The sequence below is a fragment of the Equus caballus genome, chromosome X, assembly GCF_041296265.1.
Source record: "Equus caballus isolate H_3958 breed thoroughbred chromosome X, TB-T2T, whole genome shotgun sequence".
Lineage (NCBI taxonomy): Eukaryota > Metazoa > Chordata > Mammalia > Perissodactyla > Equidae > Equus > Equus caballus.
In genome coordinates this window covers 104,513,938-104,537,165 of record NC_091715.1, presented here as the reverse complement: position 1 = coordinate 104,537,165, position 23,228 = coordinate 104,513,938, and the positions used below count along the sequence as shown (strand labels likewise).

Genomic DNA, 23,228 nt, shown 5'->3' with positions numbered 1-23,228 from the left:
AACAGCATGCTACCCAATACTTGAAAAGAGCCTTCCCTATGTCATAAAGTAGTCACTGTTTAATATTCTCCTTTTATTTAGGAGAAAATCTTGTTTGCAAAAAGCAGAGATATATTTCCAAGACAGGGAAATTCATTGAAATTTCATCAAGTATTATGTATAATGATAAAAGAAACAATAATTAATACAGAATTGGATTTCAGATTCATTTCAGCACATTAATGAATACTTTAGTAATGAATGTGTAAACCAAGTAACAAATACACAATCACTGGTAATCAGCCAATTCATTCAAGTCAGAAATAGAAAATTAAGTTAAAAATAGCTTCAGCTTAAAATGTTTACAAGGAGCAGCTTTATAATATTCTTTGCTGCTTGAACTTTAATAGTCATCCTCCCTTCACAAAAAATGTAGAATTTCTTATTCAACTTATATAACCTTAAAATACCTTCAGTACACAAATTCGGAGATATATTAGGTGACATAATATGACATACTAAGAAATATCTAAGATTTTCTAAATTTCATGATGTATAAAACAATGTGACAAAATTTGCTTAAACTGCATTGTCACATTAATAGTATTTCCATGAGAAATGAACAATTACATGCCTCTATTATTTCTCCAAATTAGCAAGTTACAGGAAAAAAAAAGTCAGAAACTATACTTGCCAAACTCAGTGTACTCAGGCCATGTGCTTGAGGCCGTGTCTCAGCAACAACAATCCTTAAAACTAAAATGGGGATCCAGAGACGAAAAGCAATTTTAATGCGTTCCCTGGGCACTCGCATGAGCAATTGAATCAGAAAGAGATGAAGAGAGAAAAAGAAATTGCAAGAAAGAAGCTTGTCTCAAAAAAATCTGTTTAGAATAAAGCTGGACAGCCGTAAATCCAGAAAGCCTCAGAGGTAATTCTCTTCCTTCTCAGATGATTCCCGAAGTAACCAGATAGTCCTTAGCACACATGGCTCCCTTGTAGCATGACGGCTTTTGCAATCTAGCACTCTTGAAAAATATTATTTTTAGTACATTCTGTTTCAGAAGACGCTCTCTTGTCCCTTATATTACAGTCCTTTCTGTTTTAATGGGTCGAGACACTAGGGAATTTAGCTAAAAATACTATTTTTGAATATACTCAAGGTATCCTAATTAGGTCAGAAAATGATTTTTGAAAACTCATCTTCTCTCATTTTTGCTGCCACAATAATTAACTGATTGCTTCAAAAGGCAATAATTCTCTTTTCTCAGTAGCCAAATGGAACACAGTGTTCACATCTTCTTGAATGACTTTTCAAATAAGTATAAGCTTGGACCAATACTGCAATGTTCAATACAGCATTAGCTTCAAAATAAAGGCTAACTGACATGACATAAAAATAAGATGCAAGAATTTATGGAAGACACTTCAACTGAAGAATATTTATATAAACATTAACCTGAACTTGTATCTAAATGACTTTGGCTGGGTTTGGTTCAATATTTTCTACATTACAAACAGGGTGATTTCTATATAATCATAGGTGACAACTGAGTGATCAGCTGATTAGATTGTTAATATGACCACAACATTTTTTTTAATGTCTCCACTAATGATCTGACAATTGCTCCATGTAATTTGTAAGAGATGTATAAGATAATTCTGAAAGCTGCGCTATACACATTACTGGAGTGATTTTAAAAAGTCTATAAAAGTTTTCTCCTGGACTTCTGCGTAATGCTAAACTGCTAAAATTTTACTTGTCAACAAACTGGGGAATTGAAAAAGGGTGAAGTAGAGATTTGTTGGTTCAGCCATTCCTTTTAAATATAAGTTTCAATAGGACAAACATCATTGCCACCATCAAATTTAAAACACAATAGAATTATATTTTGTATGGGATGTGTGTGGGAAAGGAATTCTATTATGTTTGAGCTCTTTATAGAAATGATGTGAATAGTGTTTTTACAACTATCCATATTTTAGATGTTGTGCCATGTTTTCATTATTTATAATTATTTAAGAGTTAAGAGTTGAGGTGCACTAGCTTTTGAAATGCTGAATCCTTTTATGAGACATTCTAAACTATAATTGATACTATAAGAGAACACTTTATGATAATTTGCTATATATCACAGTTGAAGGACTACAATCTGGATAAAGAAGGAGCATACACATAATAATGCTTCAATACTGGTGTCGTATTTTTAAAGAATCTGTTAATGCTTTATAGAGTGCAGAAAGACTAAAGCAAGGATTGCAATCTCATATGCCAACTAGGGCCAGTTATTATAATACATAAAGGTGGATGGATAAAGAATATACTCCATCTAAATGGGGACAGGCACAAATCTCTTCCAGTTCATAATGGCTAGATAGTAATATGGGCTTGATGTTGTCAGATCTTTTGGTTTATCAATAGAAATCTAGATTTTTAAGTGTCAACTCTATTCATTTAAAAAACAAAGAAAAAACACTGTGCCAGAGAAACAAAATCTATCTATGAATAGACTCAGCTGTCTGGATTAAGAAACCATCAGTGATTTTTGTTTATCTATTACTGCTTTCTGGCACTCTGTACTAACTTATTAGGTCTCAGTTCCAGTATAGATATTGACAATCATGTTTTTAAATCTTTAGGAGTTTTGACAGTTGGGATAACTCAAATTGTGGTAAACAATAATTTCTAGGGATCTTACGTTATTTGGCAGGGTCACATCAGACATAATCTCAGATTCTGCATCAATGATGTGATATCCATCTGCTGAGCTGAAGAAAATCTTTAGTCTTTTTTCAGAACCAATAGCCAGGTCAACTGTCACTGGCTTATGACCAAGTGTTGGAAATACCTGTAGATATAAAACCAAATATGGCCAAAAGGCCAAAAATGACACTCCGACAAGGCAACAATCCCACCCACTTTTACTTAATAGGTTTATAAAACTAAGGTTGATTTTAAATTATGTAATGTATTTAGAGACCTATGTCTTACACATTATCTTAGGTCTGTTACTATACCAAGAATATAATTATATTCAGGTTCTAAATATTGAGCTTCCCTTCGAAAGCCAAATCTCCAATAATCATAAGAGCCCTGCACTCTGTTTGCTGTCTTTAAATTTCTTGCCTTGAGCTTCAGCAAATGAAGGAGCTCATCTGGTCTCTTAAACCGGTTCGCTGGATCAGCTGCCTGTATTTTTGCCAGTATTCGTATATAGGCTTCATAGGACATGTAGTCTCCTTTGGAGTCTGCTGATTGATCAATGCATACTTGGTAGGGAATGAAAAAGGCCAGACATGTTAACCTACCATAGACTGGATGTATTCTAGGCACCTATGGTTCCTAGTCCAAGGAAACAAAAAGCCAAACAGGAGTCATTGCCAAGTTCAGGTCACAGCAGAAGACTGAGCAGCACAGGATTCACCATACTGTAGTCATGAGGTGGGATTCAAGAACTGGAGTGAGGACTTTGACCAGGAGCTGTGTATCAGGCTAGACAGACTGCTGGTACTTATCTTCTTTGCTTTCCAGCTCCATACCAGGCAGCTCTGACCAATCAGCAGACACCCAAGAACAAACCCATATCCAAATACTGACCGCTGACCCAAGGCCCAATTTAGGGAGATCAGATCAGTTATGTGATTTGTGTCAGGGCAGACCCAGACTGTCTGTATAGTAGTCTGTGCTATTTATAAAAGAACATATTTATGGTGCAAATAGAGAGTGAAGGGCAGTCGTAAAAGTTAGTCCATCTTTACTGTATACATGTGATGTTTTGGTCTACAAAATATACCATGAAAACAGATCCTGACCTAAGATACAAAAGTATTTCATGAATACATGCACGGGTCTATCATGATGTGTCCTTATCCATGCTTCATAAAAACTTGTCCGTGGACCAACTAGTTCAAAATCACCTGGAACATTTGCTAAAAATATAGATTCCTAGGCCCCACTCCAGACCTACTTATTCAGCCTGGGGTTGAGTCTGAGATCTAAACTTTTAATTAATGTCCCAGATGATTCTGGTATAGATCCCAGATTAGGAGTTACTGGACTCTATATAATGCTGCCAGTTCATTAATCAGTCCTCATTACTATGGTGGAATAAACACAAAATAATCCTATTTATGTGGAATTCTGGAGCATTATAAAAAAATAAACAGAGTCCTCAGTTAATGAGATGTGATTTAAAAAATCATCAGCAACTTAATTGGCTGGGACACTATATGGTTACCTTAAAAGGCTGATCCATAGACATTCAGTCAAACCATAAGAAAAGTGGAAATAATGCTGGTAATCCAAATTAGCCTAACTACAATTCCTTGCAATAGTTCTAGAGAGAAATGCATTTACAGTTCCAGTTTGGGAGGAATATAGACCCACCCTTTCTTCCTTACCTCCATCTATTGTAGCCTTGGTAATTAGAGCAAAAGCTTTCTTTTCCCTCATTCCTTTTTCAGTGGGGTTCCCCATCTATCATTGCTACACCTTTCCTTACCTACTCTCTGCTCTCCACCCGCCCCACTAAAAGAAAACAAAGACTTTCTCAGCTTCAAGTCGTTGGAGTGGCAACCAAAGCCCGTGTTTGGGCTCCAAAAGAGAAGGTCTTCATGTTGACTACAGGAATTGGGAGTGAGGAGCTGGTGGGGAGATCCTCTAAGAGGAGGGGTCAGGGATTTCCCTCACACTCTCCCTTGTTGTGGTGCCTGTGAATTGTCTAAAAAAGGGTTAAACAATAATTATTGACATGATATATTCAAATACATTAACTGTAGAAGAATGGTATATATTTATGCTACTGTATTCCAATTGCTCTGTTTACAATTTCTCAAAAGAAAAACCATATGATCCAAAGGAAAAGGAGACCACTCACTTTAATAGCAGTGCTTTCATCGAAGGACTTTGGTGCCCATGCATAAAGGTGAATTGATGATTTCAAAGCAATTGCAATATATGTTGTTTCTTCATGTTGGACTACATGATAAAATACAAAAAAGTAACAATGCCACAAAGTTTACAAGAACATGCAAGTATTTGCATTTGTCATCGAAAATGTCATAACCACAGTGTAACAGCACAGATCATTCATTTTTAGAAAAGCTATTTGGTTACAATTTGATGTCCCAAAAAAGGCAACAAAATTACTATATAGTTTTATGGAGTGTATGCATTAGCCTTCAAGAACACTCTAAATTGTACACTGAAAACTACAAAACATTGCTGAAAGAAATTAAAGACAACTGAAATAGATGTTAATGGATGGGTAGACTAAACATTGTTAAGAGGGCAATACTATCCAAAGTCATCTAGAGATTCAAAGCAATTTCTGTTAAAATCCCAATGGCCTTTTATGCAGAAATGGAAACAGTGATCCTAAATTCATGTGGGATTAGAAGAGGCCCCAGATAGCCAAAACAAACTTGAAAAAGAATAACAAAGTTGGAAGACTCACACTTCCCAATTTCAAAATATACTATAAGCTACAGTAATCAAAACAGTGTAGTATTGATATAAGGATAGGCATATAGATGAATGGAGAATTGTAAGTCTACAAATAAACCCATATATCTACGGTAAATGGTGCCAAGACCATTCAATAGGGAAAGAATAGTCTCTTCAACAAATGGTACTGGGACAACTGAAAATCTATATATGAAAGAATGAAGTTAGACCCCTTACCTCACACCATACAGAAAAATGAACTCAAAATGGATTGAAGACCTAAACATAAGAGCTAAAACTATAAAACACTTAAAAGGAATATAAGAATACATCTTCATGGCAATGAATTCTTATATTTGACACCAAGAGCATAAGCAACAAAAGAAAAAAATAGATAAATTTGGTTTCATTAAAACTAAAATTTCTGTACATCAAAGGACACTATCAAAAAGGTGAAAAGACAAGCTATGGAATGGGAGAAAATACTTGCAAATCATATATCTGATAAGAGCCTAGTATCCAGAATATATAAAGAATGCTTACAATTCAACAACAAAAAGACAATCCAGAGAAGACATACAAATGGCCAGTAAACACTTGAAAAGATGCTCAACAGCATTAGTCACCAGGGAAATGCAAATGAAACTACAATGAGATGCCACTTTACACCCACATGGATGGCTAGAATCAAAAGACAGACAGTTACAAGTGTTGGCAAGGATGAAGAAAAAATGGAGCCTTCATATTTGTGGCAATGTAAAATGGTGCAACCACATTGACAGTCTGGCAGTAGCATCCAAGAGAAAAGAAAACATGCATTCCAATGTACAAAGATGTGTATGAAATGTTCATAGCAGCATTGTTCCTAATAGCCAAAAGTGGAAAGAGTGCAACTGTATAAAAAAGGAATGTGTAAAAAATTGGATAAACTAAAGGTGATATATATATACTATGCAATACTATTCAGCAATAAAAAGGAAGTACTTGATACATGTTGTACAGACTACAGCATAGATGAACCTTGAAAACATTATGCTAAGTGATAGGAAAGACCACATAATGTATGATTTCATTTAAATGATTTGTCCAGAAGAGACAAATCTACAGCAAAAGAAAGTAGATCAGTGGTTACCTAGGACTGTGAGGGGAATAAGGTGAATGTAAGAGGGATAGAATGTGGAATGATTGCTAATGGCTATGGGGTTTCTTTGTGGGATGATAAAAATTAGATTATGGTGATGGTTACACAACCCTATAAACATTCTAAAAATCATTGGATCGTATACTTCAAATGGGTGCATTTTATAGTATGTAAGTTATTTCAATAGAGCTGATTTTTTAAAAAAGAGAAAAAATGTATAAAAAAGTATATGCTTGCTGTCAACTGGACCTTCTGGTTCTTGTGGAATATGTTGTTCCACCTGATGGATTTATACTTTGTGCTAAAATCCCTCTTTCTTGGCAGAGACATTGTTTCTGTCCTCTCTAACCTGATTTCATCTGAGACCAATATATAAAGCTTTTTTCTCTCTGTCTGTGAGTCTAGTTTACTCTTTCTTTTTCTTTTGCACTGTTCCCAAGTAGGCCAAAGAGGCATGATTAATAAAGCCCCCAAAACAAGGGAATTCTCTGTTAAGCAAACACTTCCTATAATTTTAATACATGGCAGCAATTGGTCCTGGCCCATTATTTTGTGGATCTTGGAAGGCTATGAAAATACCATGCAAGTATGAACATGTTGCTTGTTCTCCTGTGTGAAGATGCTACTATTCCACCTGTCAGTAGGACAAATGTTTTTGGTTGTTATAAGAGCTGAGATGGGTTGGAATGCGGCCAGCCAGGACAACTAGACTTACCATCCACTTACCAAGAGCACAAATTTGAAAGGTGACTATCTTTGTAAACTCTCTCTTATTGAACTAAAAAATTATCAAGTTAGTAGAAGGCATTTATGCTATATAAACTCCTGGTTTAACATCTGGGGATATCTTTCACCTCAGGCTACCAAATTTAAAGAATATGATTTGGAGGAAAGTAGTGATACATAAAACTAGAAGAAAGTAGTGTATTTGTTTAATGCCTAATTTGTCTGGGTACCCATTTCTCCCTTTAATGGTGTATGTATACATATGTACACACATATGAAAACCTATCCTGGGACAGCTTCTTTATATGCAGAACAGAAATGGTCAGTTAGGATGGAAATACCCTGCTGCAACTCATATTATGTGATTCCAGCTGTCTCTTACTTATGCCACTAGTTCTGCCTGAAGGCACAATTAGTGAAGAGGAAAGAAGAAAATGAAGGTTGAGAGTAGGGGGATTTGCTTCAGAAATAGAACAGAATGTTCTATTTGTTACTCCACTTCACAGTGGATGGTTGTGAAGAGACAAGGGATATGAAAACACTCTAATAAGACAGGAAATATTTAGAAATTATACTCATGAATGTCAACAGTGGGAGCAAGAGCCAGCAGATCACAGAAGAATTTTCTTTTTGACTCATCGTAAAGTTTCCTGGTTAGTATTAAAAGAGATTTTCCAATTTAAAAAGAAGACCAGGAAGATGTCTCAATTAAATTCTCTCATTTTTGTATATGAAGTTGCAAATTCTTTCCTTTCTCTACTTTGCCTTTTGCAACAACATATTTAACCAAATGAAGGAAAGCAAAAATTTCTATAGCTGTAGTAAACATGAAATGGGACTCACGGACACTGAAGTGTTCACAGCCTGTCAACTTATCGATAGCTTTGCAGGCTTCCTCTGTCTTTAGCATTTCCTCTTGTCTTCTTTTACTTTCTGGATCATCATTCAAAATCTTGTTCCGCAGCCAGGTCAAATGATACACCCGAAGTCTGTTCTTACGGCCTGATAGATAAGAAAAGCTGTTTCATTTCAGTCTATTTTTTCATATATTAGAAGTACAAAAATATAAAGTTATTTTGCCTTTTTAACCAAATGTTTTCACTAAAGTAAAAAAACTTTTAAAAACCTACACTGCATCAGAGTCTTCTCTTTAGCGTTTGGAAATAGGATAGCAAAGTCTCTCTTAGTCTCTCACTTCTAAGAGATAGTCAAAGTGTCTACTAGCTACCTATGTGCCTGTCTGAAGTGAATTTAAACTACTTCTTTGGGATAGGTTAAGACTTACTACTGCACTGGCAACAGAATCGCCATCCGTTCATTTGTACCTTGGTTTTTATATAAGTCATGACCCTTCTGGGATTCAGAGACCCAGAAGCTGTCTCTGGTAGTGGGTATGTATGAGTGGGATGTCTGACGTCTTTATTGACTGTTAGGCATTCATAGCCAATGGGATGGGTGTCTTTGTGCTCTTTCATTCCTGCACTCTTACAAAATAATTGAACAGATTTATTAGTTGTTTCTCAACCCAATTTGCCCTTGACATTAATTTTCTAATTATAAATCCCATCAACTTCTTACAATTCCTTCAGGAAGAACTGGCCATTAAAATTACACATTTCTTTTCATATATAGTAACTTTATATTCATTTTTAGGGTTTGTGATTATAAGATTTCTAGGCCCAACAATAGGATTCTTACTTATGTAATTAATCTTAAATGTGTTTTTACATGACATTTTTAAAGCAATGTTAGAATTCACACATGCATGTCTATTGCCATTCTATTCCTAAATGGTAAAATAAATTTGTGCTCTGAACTATTAGGTATCTTTCCACACTGATGTTCTCAGTACTATTTGATGAAAAATAATCTACATTTCAGAGAAACGTATGTATTAAAAGGGCATATTTGGGTTAGAAAAAGTTGGATAAAAAGTAAAGAAATCTGTTATCCAGATGTGCAGTCTCTAAGCCACCTAGATGTTTTCAAAAACTACATGTGCCTTCTGTGTACCTCAAGGAATTATAAATGAATGACCATGAAACATGATCAAAAATATCATGAAGCTTTAGCATATATAGAGAGGATTTTCTCCTCTAACAAAAATTTAAAGCAATGTTAATCATATTTAGGAATTTATATAATCGTCAATTAATGTGCAATATGGCTACTATGTATAGATAGGAAGTATGTAAACACACATAAATGACTGATTAACATCACTTTATTCTGTAGTCAAACCTTTCTTTTCTTTTTACTTTTCCTATCCTTTTGTCAGTTATCTTTTGCCTACAGTTAGCTTTAATGCTAGTGCTTTCCTGATACCGAGTAATGTGTAGTAAGCACAATCACTATTAACATCCATTTACTTGCTCTCTCATATTCAAAGGTTCAGGCTCTGACTGACCAAAACTAAAGTTCAAATACTATGTGGGAACAGTGTAGAGGTCTTAGGGGATCCATTCTTGTTACTAACCCTATCTGCAGGCCCTTATGACAAGGCTGTGCATCCAATGATTGCCCACTTTGTTCTTTGTTGCTTCTAACACATCACAAGAAAGGCATATGGTGGCTGTTAGTGTGATTGTGTGTGCATGGATGGGTGAGGTTTTGAGTTGTGAAGTTGCAGGTGGCTACTCAGAAAAGACCCGAAAAGATGCAAATGGCATGGTTTTTCTTAACATTGACCTAGGTTAGGTGCATTACAATCCAATAACCAGACTCCAAAGGAGAATCAGAAGTTAGTTTAAATTGTAAATATAAAAGGAAATACAGGGGCCGACCCCGTGACTGAGTGTTTAAGTTCTCGCGCTCCGCTTTGGCGGCCCAGGGTTTCACCGGTTCAGATCCTGGGCGCCGACACTGCACCGCTCATCAGGCCACGCTGAGGCGGCATCCCACATGCCACAACTAGAAGGACCCACGACTAAAATATACAACTATGTACCAGGGGGCTTTGGGGAGAAAAAGGAAAAATAAAAAATCTAAAAAAACAAAGGAAATACAGCAAAGAAAGTCTGGTGTCCCAATTAAAGGTTATATATAAAATGCTTTCCTGTGAACACTTTCACCTGAGAAAGTATTTAGCCTAGTTTGCAACCTAATTAATCTGCATAATTACTCAGCTAATTTTAGTTCTGAAACAAACCGGAGATGGTAATCAGCAAATTGAGCGGCTCTACAACTTGAATCTGACGGAATGGTCTTCGCTTTATCAGTTTAGTAACGTCTGCCTTTCCACTTCTGTCCATCAGATACAGATTAGATCGGGTTCCCAACAGCAAATTCACTCCTGTTAGTATATAAAAAGAAAAGTGCTATATTAGCTCAAATTACATTTTTATAATTGAATTTACAGGAGCATTTTTCCTACTCCAGTGGAGTGATCTATGTAAAGGTGAGTTTCATCATTTTAGGCTAATGCTAACCTCATTCTGTATAACAATGAACTCTTACCAACAGAAAAAATTTCATTGAAATATATTAAAATATAGGAAATATCCTCTGGTAATAGTCTACCAGTTGACGTCTGGTGTGCCGTCTTATATACAGAACTTCATGTATATCTCAGCATCCTTTAGTAGTGCCCCAAACTTTATAAAAGCCAATCAACTCTTTTGAACAAAAGTTACCATTAAACATTAAGGATGTCTAGCACCTACACAGGCTTCAGTTCAGTTGATTTCTCATTGCTAACTATAACTAAGGGTTTTAATACTTTCAAAATAATTATATGTAAGTTGTTTTTAATATGAGCGATTCTGTGTTCATGTTTATATGAAAAAAACTTACATTGCTAAGTGCCTATGAAATTAGTTCCTACTTTCACGTCTCTAAATTCCTATACTCTGTTATTTGTCTGCTGGCTCTATTCATTCAAGCATAAGCACCGTTTAAAAACCAAATGAGAGGACTGAAAGAGAAGATTGAACTAAAGTTAGAATACACTTCAAACCATTGTAGGAGTTTTCTCTGATAACCTGAGACACAGGAGAAAATCAGCAATGTAATGTAAGGGAGAGTACCAGTGTCTTCCTTCTATTTGGAGAATATTTGTGCTCCAAGGGTATAAGGAGAAAAGACAAGTGTCTCGGCCTTCATTTTCCCACTATGTACTTTACCAGTTCTCTAAGTAATGGCCAATAGCAGGTTTTGGAACTGTACCTGATTCCCACAGGGGAATCACAGAGGGAGGGGGAAGTATAGTCAATTTTGACTGTAATCTTTTACTTTTCAAAATATAAAACCACAAGTTATAAAGATGAGTTACTCGACACTAACTGCATTTCTGGGTAGTTGCATGATTGAAATGATAATGAAGTAAACTTTGCTTTCTTGTTATCTGACACATTATATTAGCAAAACTTTGAGGATGGCATGTTTTTTTCTAAGTTGTTCAATCTATGTAACTATAATGTTTACTACACTGCTCTATTTTTAATTTAAAATTATGTCCCCTGTTCAATCAAACATTAAGCAAAATCCATGAAATTGCAAGTTGGAGGTTGGCATTTACTTTGGATTTCTACTCTCCTTGCATTCATTTATTCTGTTTCAATTATGATATAGATTGGCTTGAGTTAAAATATTATCTCAGCACTACCAGTGCAGGTATAATTCTTCTGGAACAAGGGATTGAGAAAGTCTATCAAAGTAAAGACGCAGAAGGAACTGTCTCTATAAATCCTCAAGATTATTTAAAAACACGAGGCAGCAGCAATGTTTCTTATAATATCTCATTAGGTATTATATGCTGCACACCACCTTAAGTTGAAAATACTAAGCTCAAGTTTTCAAGCAATTATAACCTAATCCAATTTTATATGTTAGCCAAGTTAATTCAGGTTAAAAAGAAAAAGAATAAAAAGGGGAAGGAGTGCCAATTCAAACATCAAACTGCACTGAGTGAAAATAAATCAGCAAAAAATAAATAAATGAGCAAATTAACTACTATAAATATATACATTTTTATTTGGTTGGTGATGGTTTGGTAATAGCAAACAAATGTTTTCCATCTATGATTTCTCGCAAGTTTGCTATGTAGATAAAAGTATATTCTTTAACAAAACAAATGAGTTTTAAGAAAACAAACTCACCCCACAAAGAACCACAGCAGATCTCAGAAGTGAATTCCTTTTCATACATGTGGATTAGTGGTTTTTTAAATGCAGGAGAGACATATAGTGGGTTAACATTGACTCCAGAGGGTCGCTTAGGTGATTTCTCAGGTACTTCCACTAATCCAGCATATAGTGTGAAGAAGTAAGGGGAAGATATTGAGAAAAATTATTAATGTATAAACCATATGAGCTTGAATATTTCAATAAGTGAGACGTAGTTTAGAAAAGTTCCTTTTCCTTCATTGTATTTTATTTTTTACTGGAAGTTTCATTTCTTTAACTCTTAAACAATCAGATAGCATAAATCATGATGACTAACATACATTTCTGAATAGAAAAGTATTTTAAGTTACTGTGATCAGACTGCAAAAGAAAAAAATCCAGATGAGGGACTCAATTTCTCAATTGTAGTTCAATTTTAGGTGCCATAAAGATTCAGTGAAAACATGTTTTTAAAGCATATATCCATCTGAATTTACATCAACTGAATATAAGAATGACTTGATTCTTTCCAGATCATGAACCAGTGGTCAAACACTATTTAATATGTGAACAGACTGTAGCATTTGGAGACTATATTAAACACACTTACAGATGGCACAGGCAAAGTCAGCATTTGCAGCACTCCCAGAACCGTCGGAAGGAGATGAGTGGCTGACAGGAAAACCTGATTCTGTTGATGCTTCTGATATGTCCATACTGTCATTCTCACCATCAGGTGCTGTGGGTGCGGCGCCTGAGGCAACGGCGATTGAGGCCTCACTTCTACTGCCTGGCTCCTAAAAGAAGATTGAAAATTGATTTTGACTTATTAGGAGATTAACAACAAGAGAAATATAATATTTTGCCTAGGGGTCATTTGAAATATAACAAAAAGCCTAAGGGTCATTTGAAAAAGAGAGTGCAAAATTTGTAGCATCTATAATTCTGCACACTTATAAAATCCACATTTACCAGAAGAACGTAACAGAGAACTAATCTATGTTAAGACAATTGATGTCAGAGGAGAAATTCAAGCAGCTTGAAGTTCCTAGCTGTACAATTTGGGGACCTAATATTTGTGGAACTTTTTCTATCTACTAGGTAATCTGCTAGGCATCTTATTTACATATTGCTGTGAATCCTTATAACAATCCAAAAAGTAAGTATAATTATCACCATTTTACTTATAAGGAGACTAAAGCTTGGTAAAGTTAAATAATTTATTCAAGCTTATAGAGATAAGTAGGGGGACCAGAGTTTGAAGCCAAAGTCTGTTTGATTCCAAAGCTTACATTCAGCTATGCTATGCCAAACAGCCACTTGAAAAAACAAAAAGCGCCAGTGAAAGTATGTGTTCCACTTTGTCAAACGACAAAGCTAATGATGGAAAATCAACCAACACAAATACAAGAGTGTGAACATGTTTCACTGAAAATCTAGCTGGCTTCCATTAACTTACAGAGAAAAAACTCAAGGATAAAGCCACAAAATGTGACAGAATTTATGTGGGATACCATATCCTGTAGAAACACATACTGTCTGTTTTTGGTAAGCCTGTCTGTTGATAACCATTTCTTTGTGTCTAAACAGTGATTCTTGGCATTGAGAGAGTTGTGCAGCCCTGTCAAAGACTTGTTGTTATGACCTTTCCAACCATGAAAGTGTCATATGGCAACATGTCCTTTTTAAATTAAAATGAAAGGAGGATCCATTCACTCTGTAAATGTCAAAAAACATCCTTGAGATAACTGGAAACACCTAGGGATGCTATGAAAACTATGGTGGGACATCCTGTTTTAATGTCTTTGATTAAGATAATTAGGTAGGTAGGTAGGTAGGTAGGTAGGTAGATAGAGAGACAGACCAATAGATAGATAGACAAATGGACATAGATACTTTCCCATTGATGCTGCTTTCCAATTAAAAATCATCTAAGGAGTTTCCTTCTTCTCTTTTTTCTTTGTTTCCTTCCTTCAGTGCTTTCTCCCACAATTATTGTGTGCCTATCATAGACCAAGACCTCGACTGGGCCCTGGGATTGGGTGAGTGGGTAAAGAAAAGTAATCAAAGATGAATTAAACATAGTTCCTGTCCTTTAAGAGTTCACAATCTAGTGTGAGAGAAAAACAAGTAAACAAATAACTAAATTACAATGTCATAAGTACTAAAATGAAACTATGGGCAAAATGCTTGCAAGCACAGAGGAAGGGATGTATAATTCTGTCTTGGGAAGTCAAAGATGATAAATGAGCTGAATGGTGAAGGATAACTAATTCACCAAGCAGAGAAGAGGTGAGGGGGCAGCCTTCGAGACAGACGGAACAGCTTATACAAGGGCATTAATTCATGAAAGAGCATGACATCTTCTAAGCTAGTTCGTGTGATAGAACAATAGGCTGGGAAAGTAAACTAGCATGATATTTCCTCTGTCTTGAATCTCATCTGTGCTTTCAGATATCCAAATACTCCTCATCTGTCAAGAATTAGTTCAAATACCAGGTGCTCCTTGAAATCTTCTCTGTGATAATCCCTATTGATCTAGCATCTGCGAAACTATTTGAGTATTTTAAACCTATTTATAAAGTCAGTAAATGTTTTGTGAATGACAAAATCATCATCTAAACATAGTACATTACTTCTGTTTAAACTGTATGTGTTAACAGTTTCTCAAAAAGTTAGAATAGAATCTAGCAATTCCACTCTTAGGTATATGGCCCAAAGAAATGAAAACAGGGACTCCAACAGATACCTGTACATCAATGTTCACAGCAGTATTATTCGTGATAGCTAAAAGGTGAAAACAACCCAAATGTCCATCAACAGATGAATGGATAAACAAAATGTGATATAGTCATATGATGGAATATTATTCAGCCTTAAAAATTATGGAAATTCTGATACATACTACAACATGGATAAACCCTAAAACATATTATGCTAAGGGAAACAAGTTAGATAAAAGAGTAAAAATATTGTATGATTCTGCTTATATAAGGTATCTAGACAGAAAGTAGAATAGAGGTTACCGGGGGCTGGAGGGAGGATAATGGGGAGTTAATTATTTGAGATGTTGAAAAAGTTCTAGAAATGAATAGTGGTAATGGGTGTACAAAATTGTGAATGTCCTTTATGCCACTGAATTGTACACTTGAAAGTGATTAAAATATAAAATTATATGTCTATTTTACCACAGTAAAAACTTACCAGAAAAAAAAAATGTATGTGTTAAGAGACACTATCCCAAACATGTGATCTGAGTAATAAAGGTAAACAAACAAAGAAGATACTTTTGTCCCTGGAAGTAAATAGGAACCATCCAAATTAGAAGAAGTAAAGATCTATCTACAGCTATAATTAAAAATATTTAAGGCTTTTGGATAGAAGTTTAAAATATATTTGGAATGGCTGGAAATGTGACATATCACATGAAGAAACACAATCACAAGGAGAGGAACTCATTCTTTTCAAATAGTGCATTACCTCCTGTTGATGTTCAAAGTCCTGGGATGCTGGTCTCTCCAATCCTGGACCATCTGTCTCTGAGCAATTTTCTTCTCCATTGAGTTCAAGGGCTCCACTCTCTTCATTGGTTCCACTGGCTCCCTCACCTCCACTTCCCTCCTTGCCTCTTCTTCCACTGTCTATATTGGCTCCATGTCCTTCACGGTCCCCAGTGGCTGCACTGCACCAACTGGCTGCACTTCCTCCATGGCTTCTACTGGCTCTCTGGATTCCATAGCTGCTGCAGGTTCCTTCTCCTCCATCACTTCCATCTCTATCATCTTGCTTGCAGCTTCCATCTCTGACATAACTTGGCCTGATAACAAGATCCAGTCAATAAAAGAGAGCCACCCAACAAAAACACATTTGAAATTCAGCAAATGAAACAGAATTAGGATGTGTTTTAAACATGTGTCATACATATGTACCATCTCCAGGCATGCTTTTTCTCTATGTGAACACCACTGGCATGATATAGACAGGAAAAATGTCCTTATGTCCTGTCAATTTTAAGTATTGAATTAACATCACAGCCATCATCAATTCCCTGCCTGCATTTGGATGGCAGATGGAAGAGAACTTGCATCTTTTATTAGTAACACGTGTTAGGTTAGTAGCAAGAATATGTATTTTTTTCTTAAATAATAGACTGCTTCATGCATTAGCAGCTTCACAGCCCCATGAATAATCAAGTCCATATCTTTGGCTCAACCACAACATATTTGAATTTGAATAATTCTTCTTATAATATGTCTAATTCATGTTTATTTTGACATGTGCCTTGATTTTATAACGAGTATTGACTGTTTTGCTACAGAATCCCATTTATTATTCTACTACTACCACCGGTAAGTTCAGTAATATAGATCTCATTAAGCTGAGATAGTTGTTTAACTAGTTACTAAGAACACCAAGCTTAACAAAATGTCTCCATGATCTTTCGCATAAGAGACAACATAAACATGTACCTATGATAATTCTAAAAGCTAATTTATTTGACAATGGAATTCTTGGTAGAATTTTTTAGTTGGCAAAAAAGAAAAAATGTTGAATGATCTATAGTCTTTTCCATCATGTATATTCCCCAAATCACATTTGAAAATTAACAAAAAACCCCCATGGATTTCAATATTATAAAGCAAACAATTCTCCCATGGTTGATTTTTCTCTAAAAATTTAAAGATATACTATATTAACCAATCTTCTTTGAGAGCAGTTTAAATACATACCATGAACAAATGTAAATAAGAACATACTGCCTGTCTAGAGCACGAGCAAGGAACTAAATACAGCAAACAACTGGTGGCATGCCAAAAACATTACTTAACTAAATATTGTCACTTTGGGCAGCTATTCTATAAGAAGATAAAATTGAATGAGTACTGAATTTAGTTACGGCAGTTTTCAAAATTCTGAGAATAATGCTAAGCTAGTAATTTTCAGCCTAAAAATATCAAGTAAGAGTCAAGTTTGCAATTCATTTTCTGGGCAAATTTAGAGATTTTGTTTGCAAGTATCAGGGTTTCATCTTACAGTTATTAAGTGCACACTACTTAATTTATCACCCCATTTCTCACACTCATTGTGGTTTTACAGGATAGGATGAATCAGCAGCATTAATTTTAACAGAAACACCCAGACAATTCCAGTTATAAAGAACCTAATAAATACTTGAATGGTAATAAAATACAATATACAAAAATGCAAAATTAAGTGTTTTGCAGTAAAATAATTTAAAATCTCTTATTGAAGATCAACCACTTACCAACATGAAAGTGCAATTCATTTACCCTCTTGGTAATAAATTTTGAAAGTAAACCAAGGATGCAAATAGTTCTGAAATTATACAACATGGATAGTGCAAGTAATCCAGGAAAACTAACCTTGGCCAACTAGGGGTATCATCATGATTATTTTCTTTGTCATCAACAGCTGCATCATTGTCATCATCATCATGGCGTTCACTGACATCATTAGCCGGATCAACCTGATTATCCAAGTCATCATTACCATTTTCATGGTCATAGGTATCTTCATAAGCATCATTAGAATCATCATCATCACCATCAGTATCAGCACCGGCATCATAGAGTTCAACATAATCACCATCTTCTTCAGGCGGCTGAATGACAGGTGCAGGAGTTAACCAATCATTCCGGAAGATTTCAGAGAGTGCATTATAGCCTACCCATTCATTTGTCAAGTAAACGGGGGGTGATATTTTTCCTACTTTAAATCCATCTGGAACCTGTGTGCACAAGAAAGGTTAATGTAGTCTTTAGTAGCCTTTCATTTTCTTCTTCTAGGTTGGAAAGTTTCCAAGCTGACAATATTTTAAAATATATTTTCAATTGAAATGATGATATTTACTCACTAGATAGAGCCAACATTTTTGTGAAGATGAGATGCCAAAACCCAAACCTCAACCTGTGATCATTAATGGCCTTTCCGAATCACACAGGGCAAAATTTATTTACTTTGTTTTTTATTACCCCTACTTGTCTGCTGAGGAGTAGACATTTGGTTTTGGTACTGGAAAGTAGAATAGATGATTTGACGCTCTATAGAAGATACAGTCACTTTTTCCTTTTGTTTTATCCTCTGATATTGAGATTAACACATAGCACTTAAAATTGATATTTTAATTTCCAAGCTCTATTTTTACACAACATAGTTTGTCTTAGTGTAATTGAAACACTTGTAAGAAGCAAATTAATATAAATCCACCTTTAAGTATGGTATGTGTCTTATAAGCAACCTTTGAGCAACCTGAAAGGGATGTGTGTGTGGTAGGGTAGGGGTAATTACAAAAGCAAAGTGAAATGATCTAAAAGCACGCTGCAAAAAGAATTGGAAGACTGTTTTTATTTATGCAATCAGACAGCATTTTTCACTAAATATTTTATTTTTTATGCATTGCCTTATCAGACAAGGAACAATATTAGACAAAAATTGAGTATCTAGCCTCTACTCCTTAGTTTGAGATTAACTTCTACAAATAGCTTTTGATCACTCCTTTCTCGAATGTGTTCTGGAACAAGAATGTGAAAATAAAATATTTTTTGACCAATTAAACGTTTTTCCACTTCAAATTCAATCTCTAGATTTCATATCCTGCGTACTCATATAGCAATGGGAATCTATCTTTGAAAAAGTACCTAAAAAAACAAACACTTTAACCTTCCCTTCAAGTGAAGACAAAAGTAAGTTAAAAGAAATTGGAAATCGAAATGAACAGAAACAAATGTGTTAATAATTAAGGTGAAAACCTACATGGATGTCAACCAGCAACTTCTGATCAATAGTAGAATAAGGAGGTGATGACTGGGACCTCCTCCCGGTCACGGGAATTTCTTCCTCAGAAGAAGATTCTGTGGAATGTCAAAATGACATTAGTAACAGTGGTGATCACAGCTACTGCCTTCATTTTTATAGTGTACCAGTTGAATCCCTTGGTATTTTTCTTGAAGTCTCTTTCAATTCAGGAAACATAATTTGATAAATTCTCATGGGGTCAGGGTCCTAGGTTCTGTTTTCAGGGGTAGTGACAGGCTCAAGATTTGTTCTCTCCGTGGACCTACGTGGCTTTTCTGTTTTCAATATTAAGTGTACACTTGCTAAATATTTCTGTGTAAGAAGATACACAGTAAGACTGGTAGACAGTTCCATTATAAAAAAAAAGAATGTATCAAGAATAGGAAGGGCTGGGTGGTACCACTGGTCTCCCATACTAACCAGTAGAAAAAAAGCCCAACAGTGTTTTAGAAGATAACAGATTAGACAAAACTCTCAAGAGGAGAGAGTTGACTCTGCAATCTTAATCCCACCATTTCCCATCAATGATATATCCTCAAGTATTTCAATATAGTTGAGAAGAGAACAACTGAAAAGAGACAAAACTTAACCCTTTTAATAAAGCTGGGAATCCTATACTGGCGCTGTGCAATAAAACTTCCTGCAGTAATAGAAATGTTCTGTATCTGTACTGTCCAAAATAGCAGCCACTAGCTACAAGTGGCTATCTAGCATTTGAAATTTGGCCAGTGTCCCTGAGGGATTGACTTTTAAATTTTATTTCATTTTCATTTTAGCTTTAATTTTAATAGCCACATGAGGCTAGTTGTTATCACAATGCACAGCTCAATTCTATAGAGTAAATATTTCCATTTAAAATGCAAATTTGTCTGGATTTTTTATATTAAGATTTAAATAGTGGTACAGTAAAACCACCTGTGCTTAAAATCCATTGAGAATATTTAGGCTCAAAAATCAGTAGATCTAGGTGAGTGTACTTAGAAAAAGCTTCACTAAGGGGATGCTCAGGTCTCTGTTTATTGTTTTTGCATGGTTGAATTTTAAAGATAAGTAGTACAATCCTTCTTTTACTTGAAGCCTTATGTATAGAAACTACAATTCCAAGAAGCATGTACTTTCAAACACTGCTATCTTTTGAGAATATACCGAGTACATCCCACAATTTGCGTCCACATCTTCTGGCACTGTTGCGCTTTTGAAATTTATTATCTTTCTGCAGGAAACCATTTTCTCTCAAGTCTCTTCGTGTGTTATTAGGATAAAAAAGAAGTTTGGGTGAGTGTTTGATATTTTGAGGCAAATTTGTAGTAAGGTACTCTGATTTCCTGCATGATGAAGTATGCAATCTCATGGGAACTTCAAATGGGCTGTGTAGCACACACAATAAAATAATGGAAATTTTAGAGCTGAAAAGAACATTAGCTGTTATATACACAGACGCTATCCCCTTCTCCCTGCCACCACTGTTCATAACTGCTTTGAGATCTAATCCAGGATTTCCTTATTTCAAAAAAGGCAACATGAATAAACCTTACATTTTCAGTTGTTTGCCCAGTATTTGCAAAATTAGCCCTAGTCAAACCAAAAAGATTCTAGGAAAAAAAATTTCTAAAGTTACTCTTCATGCGGGCTTATCTTATTTCTCACAAGATAATATTTAAAAGAATTCTGCCATTATCTGAGTCTTCTATGAAGAAAAATGGGTGTTTTAAGTTCAGGTCTTTGAATATCTTATTTTAATACAGTACACCTATATATCCTTTCTATTATTAACATTTCAATAAAATCTGTATGCTATATTTTCACAGATGACATGTGGGCTCAGTGAGGCATTTTGTCCTTGCTTAACTTACTTGAATTGCATAAAAGTAGATAATCCCATATTTTATGATCTAAGGTACAACTTTTGACTTTGTTTATTGTGATATTTCACAAATCTATAATTCATTTAAGCTCTCTCAAAAGCACATCATAAATCACTTGTTTTAAATTCATATCACAATTTGTGAAGTTATTTTCATGGTTCTCTTGATTAATTTTTCATGTATTTTGAGTAAAAACATCAATTTGTAACATTAAGGATGTTTATGAGATACTGTATATATCTTACTTTGGGGAGGTGAAATAACAAACTGATAAATAAAACACACGCTTACATCTACCCTAATATTTCAATATTCAAAGGGTTGTCCATAAATTTTAGCCCATTGGAGAGGCCTCTCCCAAGTTCCTTTCCCATATTTTTCACACATGGTATAGAAACTAAAGTTGACATCCTCCGCCTTGCTAAACACATTCATAACTACTACCCAACTGGAAGAATAAACTTCAGAAAAATTACTTTCCATTTCTCAAAGGTCATCACTAACCACCCAACTGCCAAATCCAGTGGCCTCCTGGTCTTAATCCTCCTTGGCCTCTTTAACACTTTTGATTTATTTCTCTTTGAAATTCTTCCTTGATTTCTGCAATATAAACTGTTAAACATTAGCTTGTGTTTTGACTGTTTAAATTTTGGTTTGAATCACCTGATGCTGCTGGGCAATTTTGAGGATTTTGCGAACTCCTTTGTCTGACATCAATGGGCTTCTGAGCTTGTTCCGAAAGAGGCTGCTGAGGAACACTAATGAAAAGACAGAAAAGCATGTGCCATATCTGAACATTCATAAAGGGAAGGTACAAGTCAACATCAAGATCAACAAAAAGTTTTAAGTATACGGGCATATATCAAAATGAAAAGGAGTAGAGCTGAAGTAATATTTTCCAATTTCCATTTTCCCCAAACCTGCTATTCTATCTAGAACAGAGAAACAATTTCCAAAATACAAAAAGTGTTTCCATATAGTATATGTTTCCTTCACACATCATATTTATTTCTAAAAATTCCTATAAACTTTCTTTAAGCTAATATTCAGATATTATTTTCTGGGTAACAGCAATAAACATAACTTTATAGTGTATGTGAGGATTTTGACATGATAAAAAAGCTAAGTTATTGTTATTTCAAATATTCTACCATTATCATCTTGATTTCAAATGCCTGAAATTTGTGTTTTTTAATGTCCTGTTCTGATTTAGATAGATAGATGGATAGACAGATAGATAGAACACTTCAACTTTTATTATTCAAATTCAGGAATTATTTAGAAAGTTTCTTTGGACCAATGCTGCTAAATTTTATAGTTGCCTTAGCATTTCTACATAAGAAGGACTTTGGTTATTGATTTAGACTTGGAACAGATATGACCCCCAAATGCAGGAAAGACTCAAGTTTCATTTAAATTAATTTATAAATTTAACTATATTTAAAGTTAATACATTTGATATTCATAAATTCAAAAATCCTTTTGTAATGTGAACAACCAATTCCAGTTTAACAGCAATATTGATTTTTATATATTGGATTTATTTATTTTTTTTATATATTGGATTTTATTAAAGTCATATACCCCATGATATCAAAAACAGATATACGAAACCAAACTGTTTACTCCCTTTGTGGTCAGAAAGACCGTGACAACTCATTCACTGAAGGTAGAGAAACAGAAAGTTCCCAGTCTTGCTTTCCAATTTTCCAAGATTTCTACACACCAGTTAAATCCAAGAACATAAATATCTGGAGATTTAAAAAATTATGATGTAGGAGTATACATACTAGATAGTATCAACTCTATGCCATTTTACCATACTGTCCAGTATCTTGAATGTAGTAAGTGCCCAATAAATATTTCCTGAATGACTGAGTAAATAAATATAGCCTAAGTTCCCTCCATTATGAGTTAGGATTAGAGAGGGTATGATTTTCAAAGAAAACCTACATTAAAATTTAGCTTTCAAATATAACACATTGCACACTACATCTAAAATCTGAAACATGATCTTTGAAAATTCCTGAAGATCATCAATATTACAGAAATAAAAAATACAGTGACTAGTATAAAATATCATTGATATAATATTGAGTTTTAGATTTGATTTTTTCTATAGGTCATTTCCGGTTTGCCCATTCTATGGCATT

At 34.8% G+C, this 23,228-nt stretch overlaps 1 protein-coding gene across 7 annotated transcripts in view; it reads right to left on the bottom strand.

Moving 5' to 3' along the window:
- NRK (Nik related kinase) overlaps positions 1–23,228 on the bottom strand; it is a 123,730-nt gene that overhangs the window by 8,847 nt on the left and 91,655 nt on the right. For 3 of the 7 annotated variants that reach the window (XM_070258393.1, XM_070258394.1, XM_070258399.1), the window contains 11 exons: positions 21,739–21,833; positions 19,169–19,266; positions 17,779–18,143; positions 15,875–16,211; positions 13,005–13,191; positions 12,389–12,529; positions 10,441–10,584; positions 8,136–8,294; positions 4,859–4,957; positions 3,107–3,252; positions 2,679–2,828 (listed from right to left, as the gene is read on the bottom strand). In XM_070258393.1, coding sequence (XP_070114494.1) covers positions 2,679–2,828; positions 3,107–3,252; positions 4,859–4,957; positions 8,136–8,294; positions 10,441–10,584; positions 12,389–12,529; positions 13,005–13,191; positions 15,875–16,211; positions 17,779–18,143; positions 19,169–19,266; positions 21,739–21,833 — 1,921 coding nt within the window. Of the gene's footprint in view, positions 1–2,678; positions 2,829–3,106; positions 3,253–4,856; positions 4,958–8,135; positions 8,295–10,440; positions 10,585–12,388; positions 12,530–13,004; positions 13,192–15,874; positions 16,212–17,778; positions 18,144–19,168; positions 19,267–21,738; positions 21,834–23,228 lie in introns of all 7 variants that reach the window. The other 4 variants (XM_070258396.1, XM_014729062.3, XM_070258395.1 and 1 more) reach the window with 3 other exon arrangements.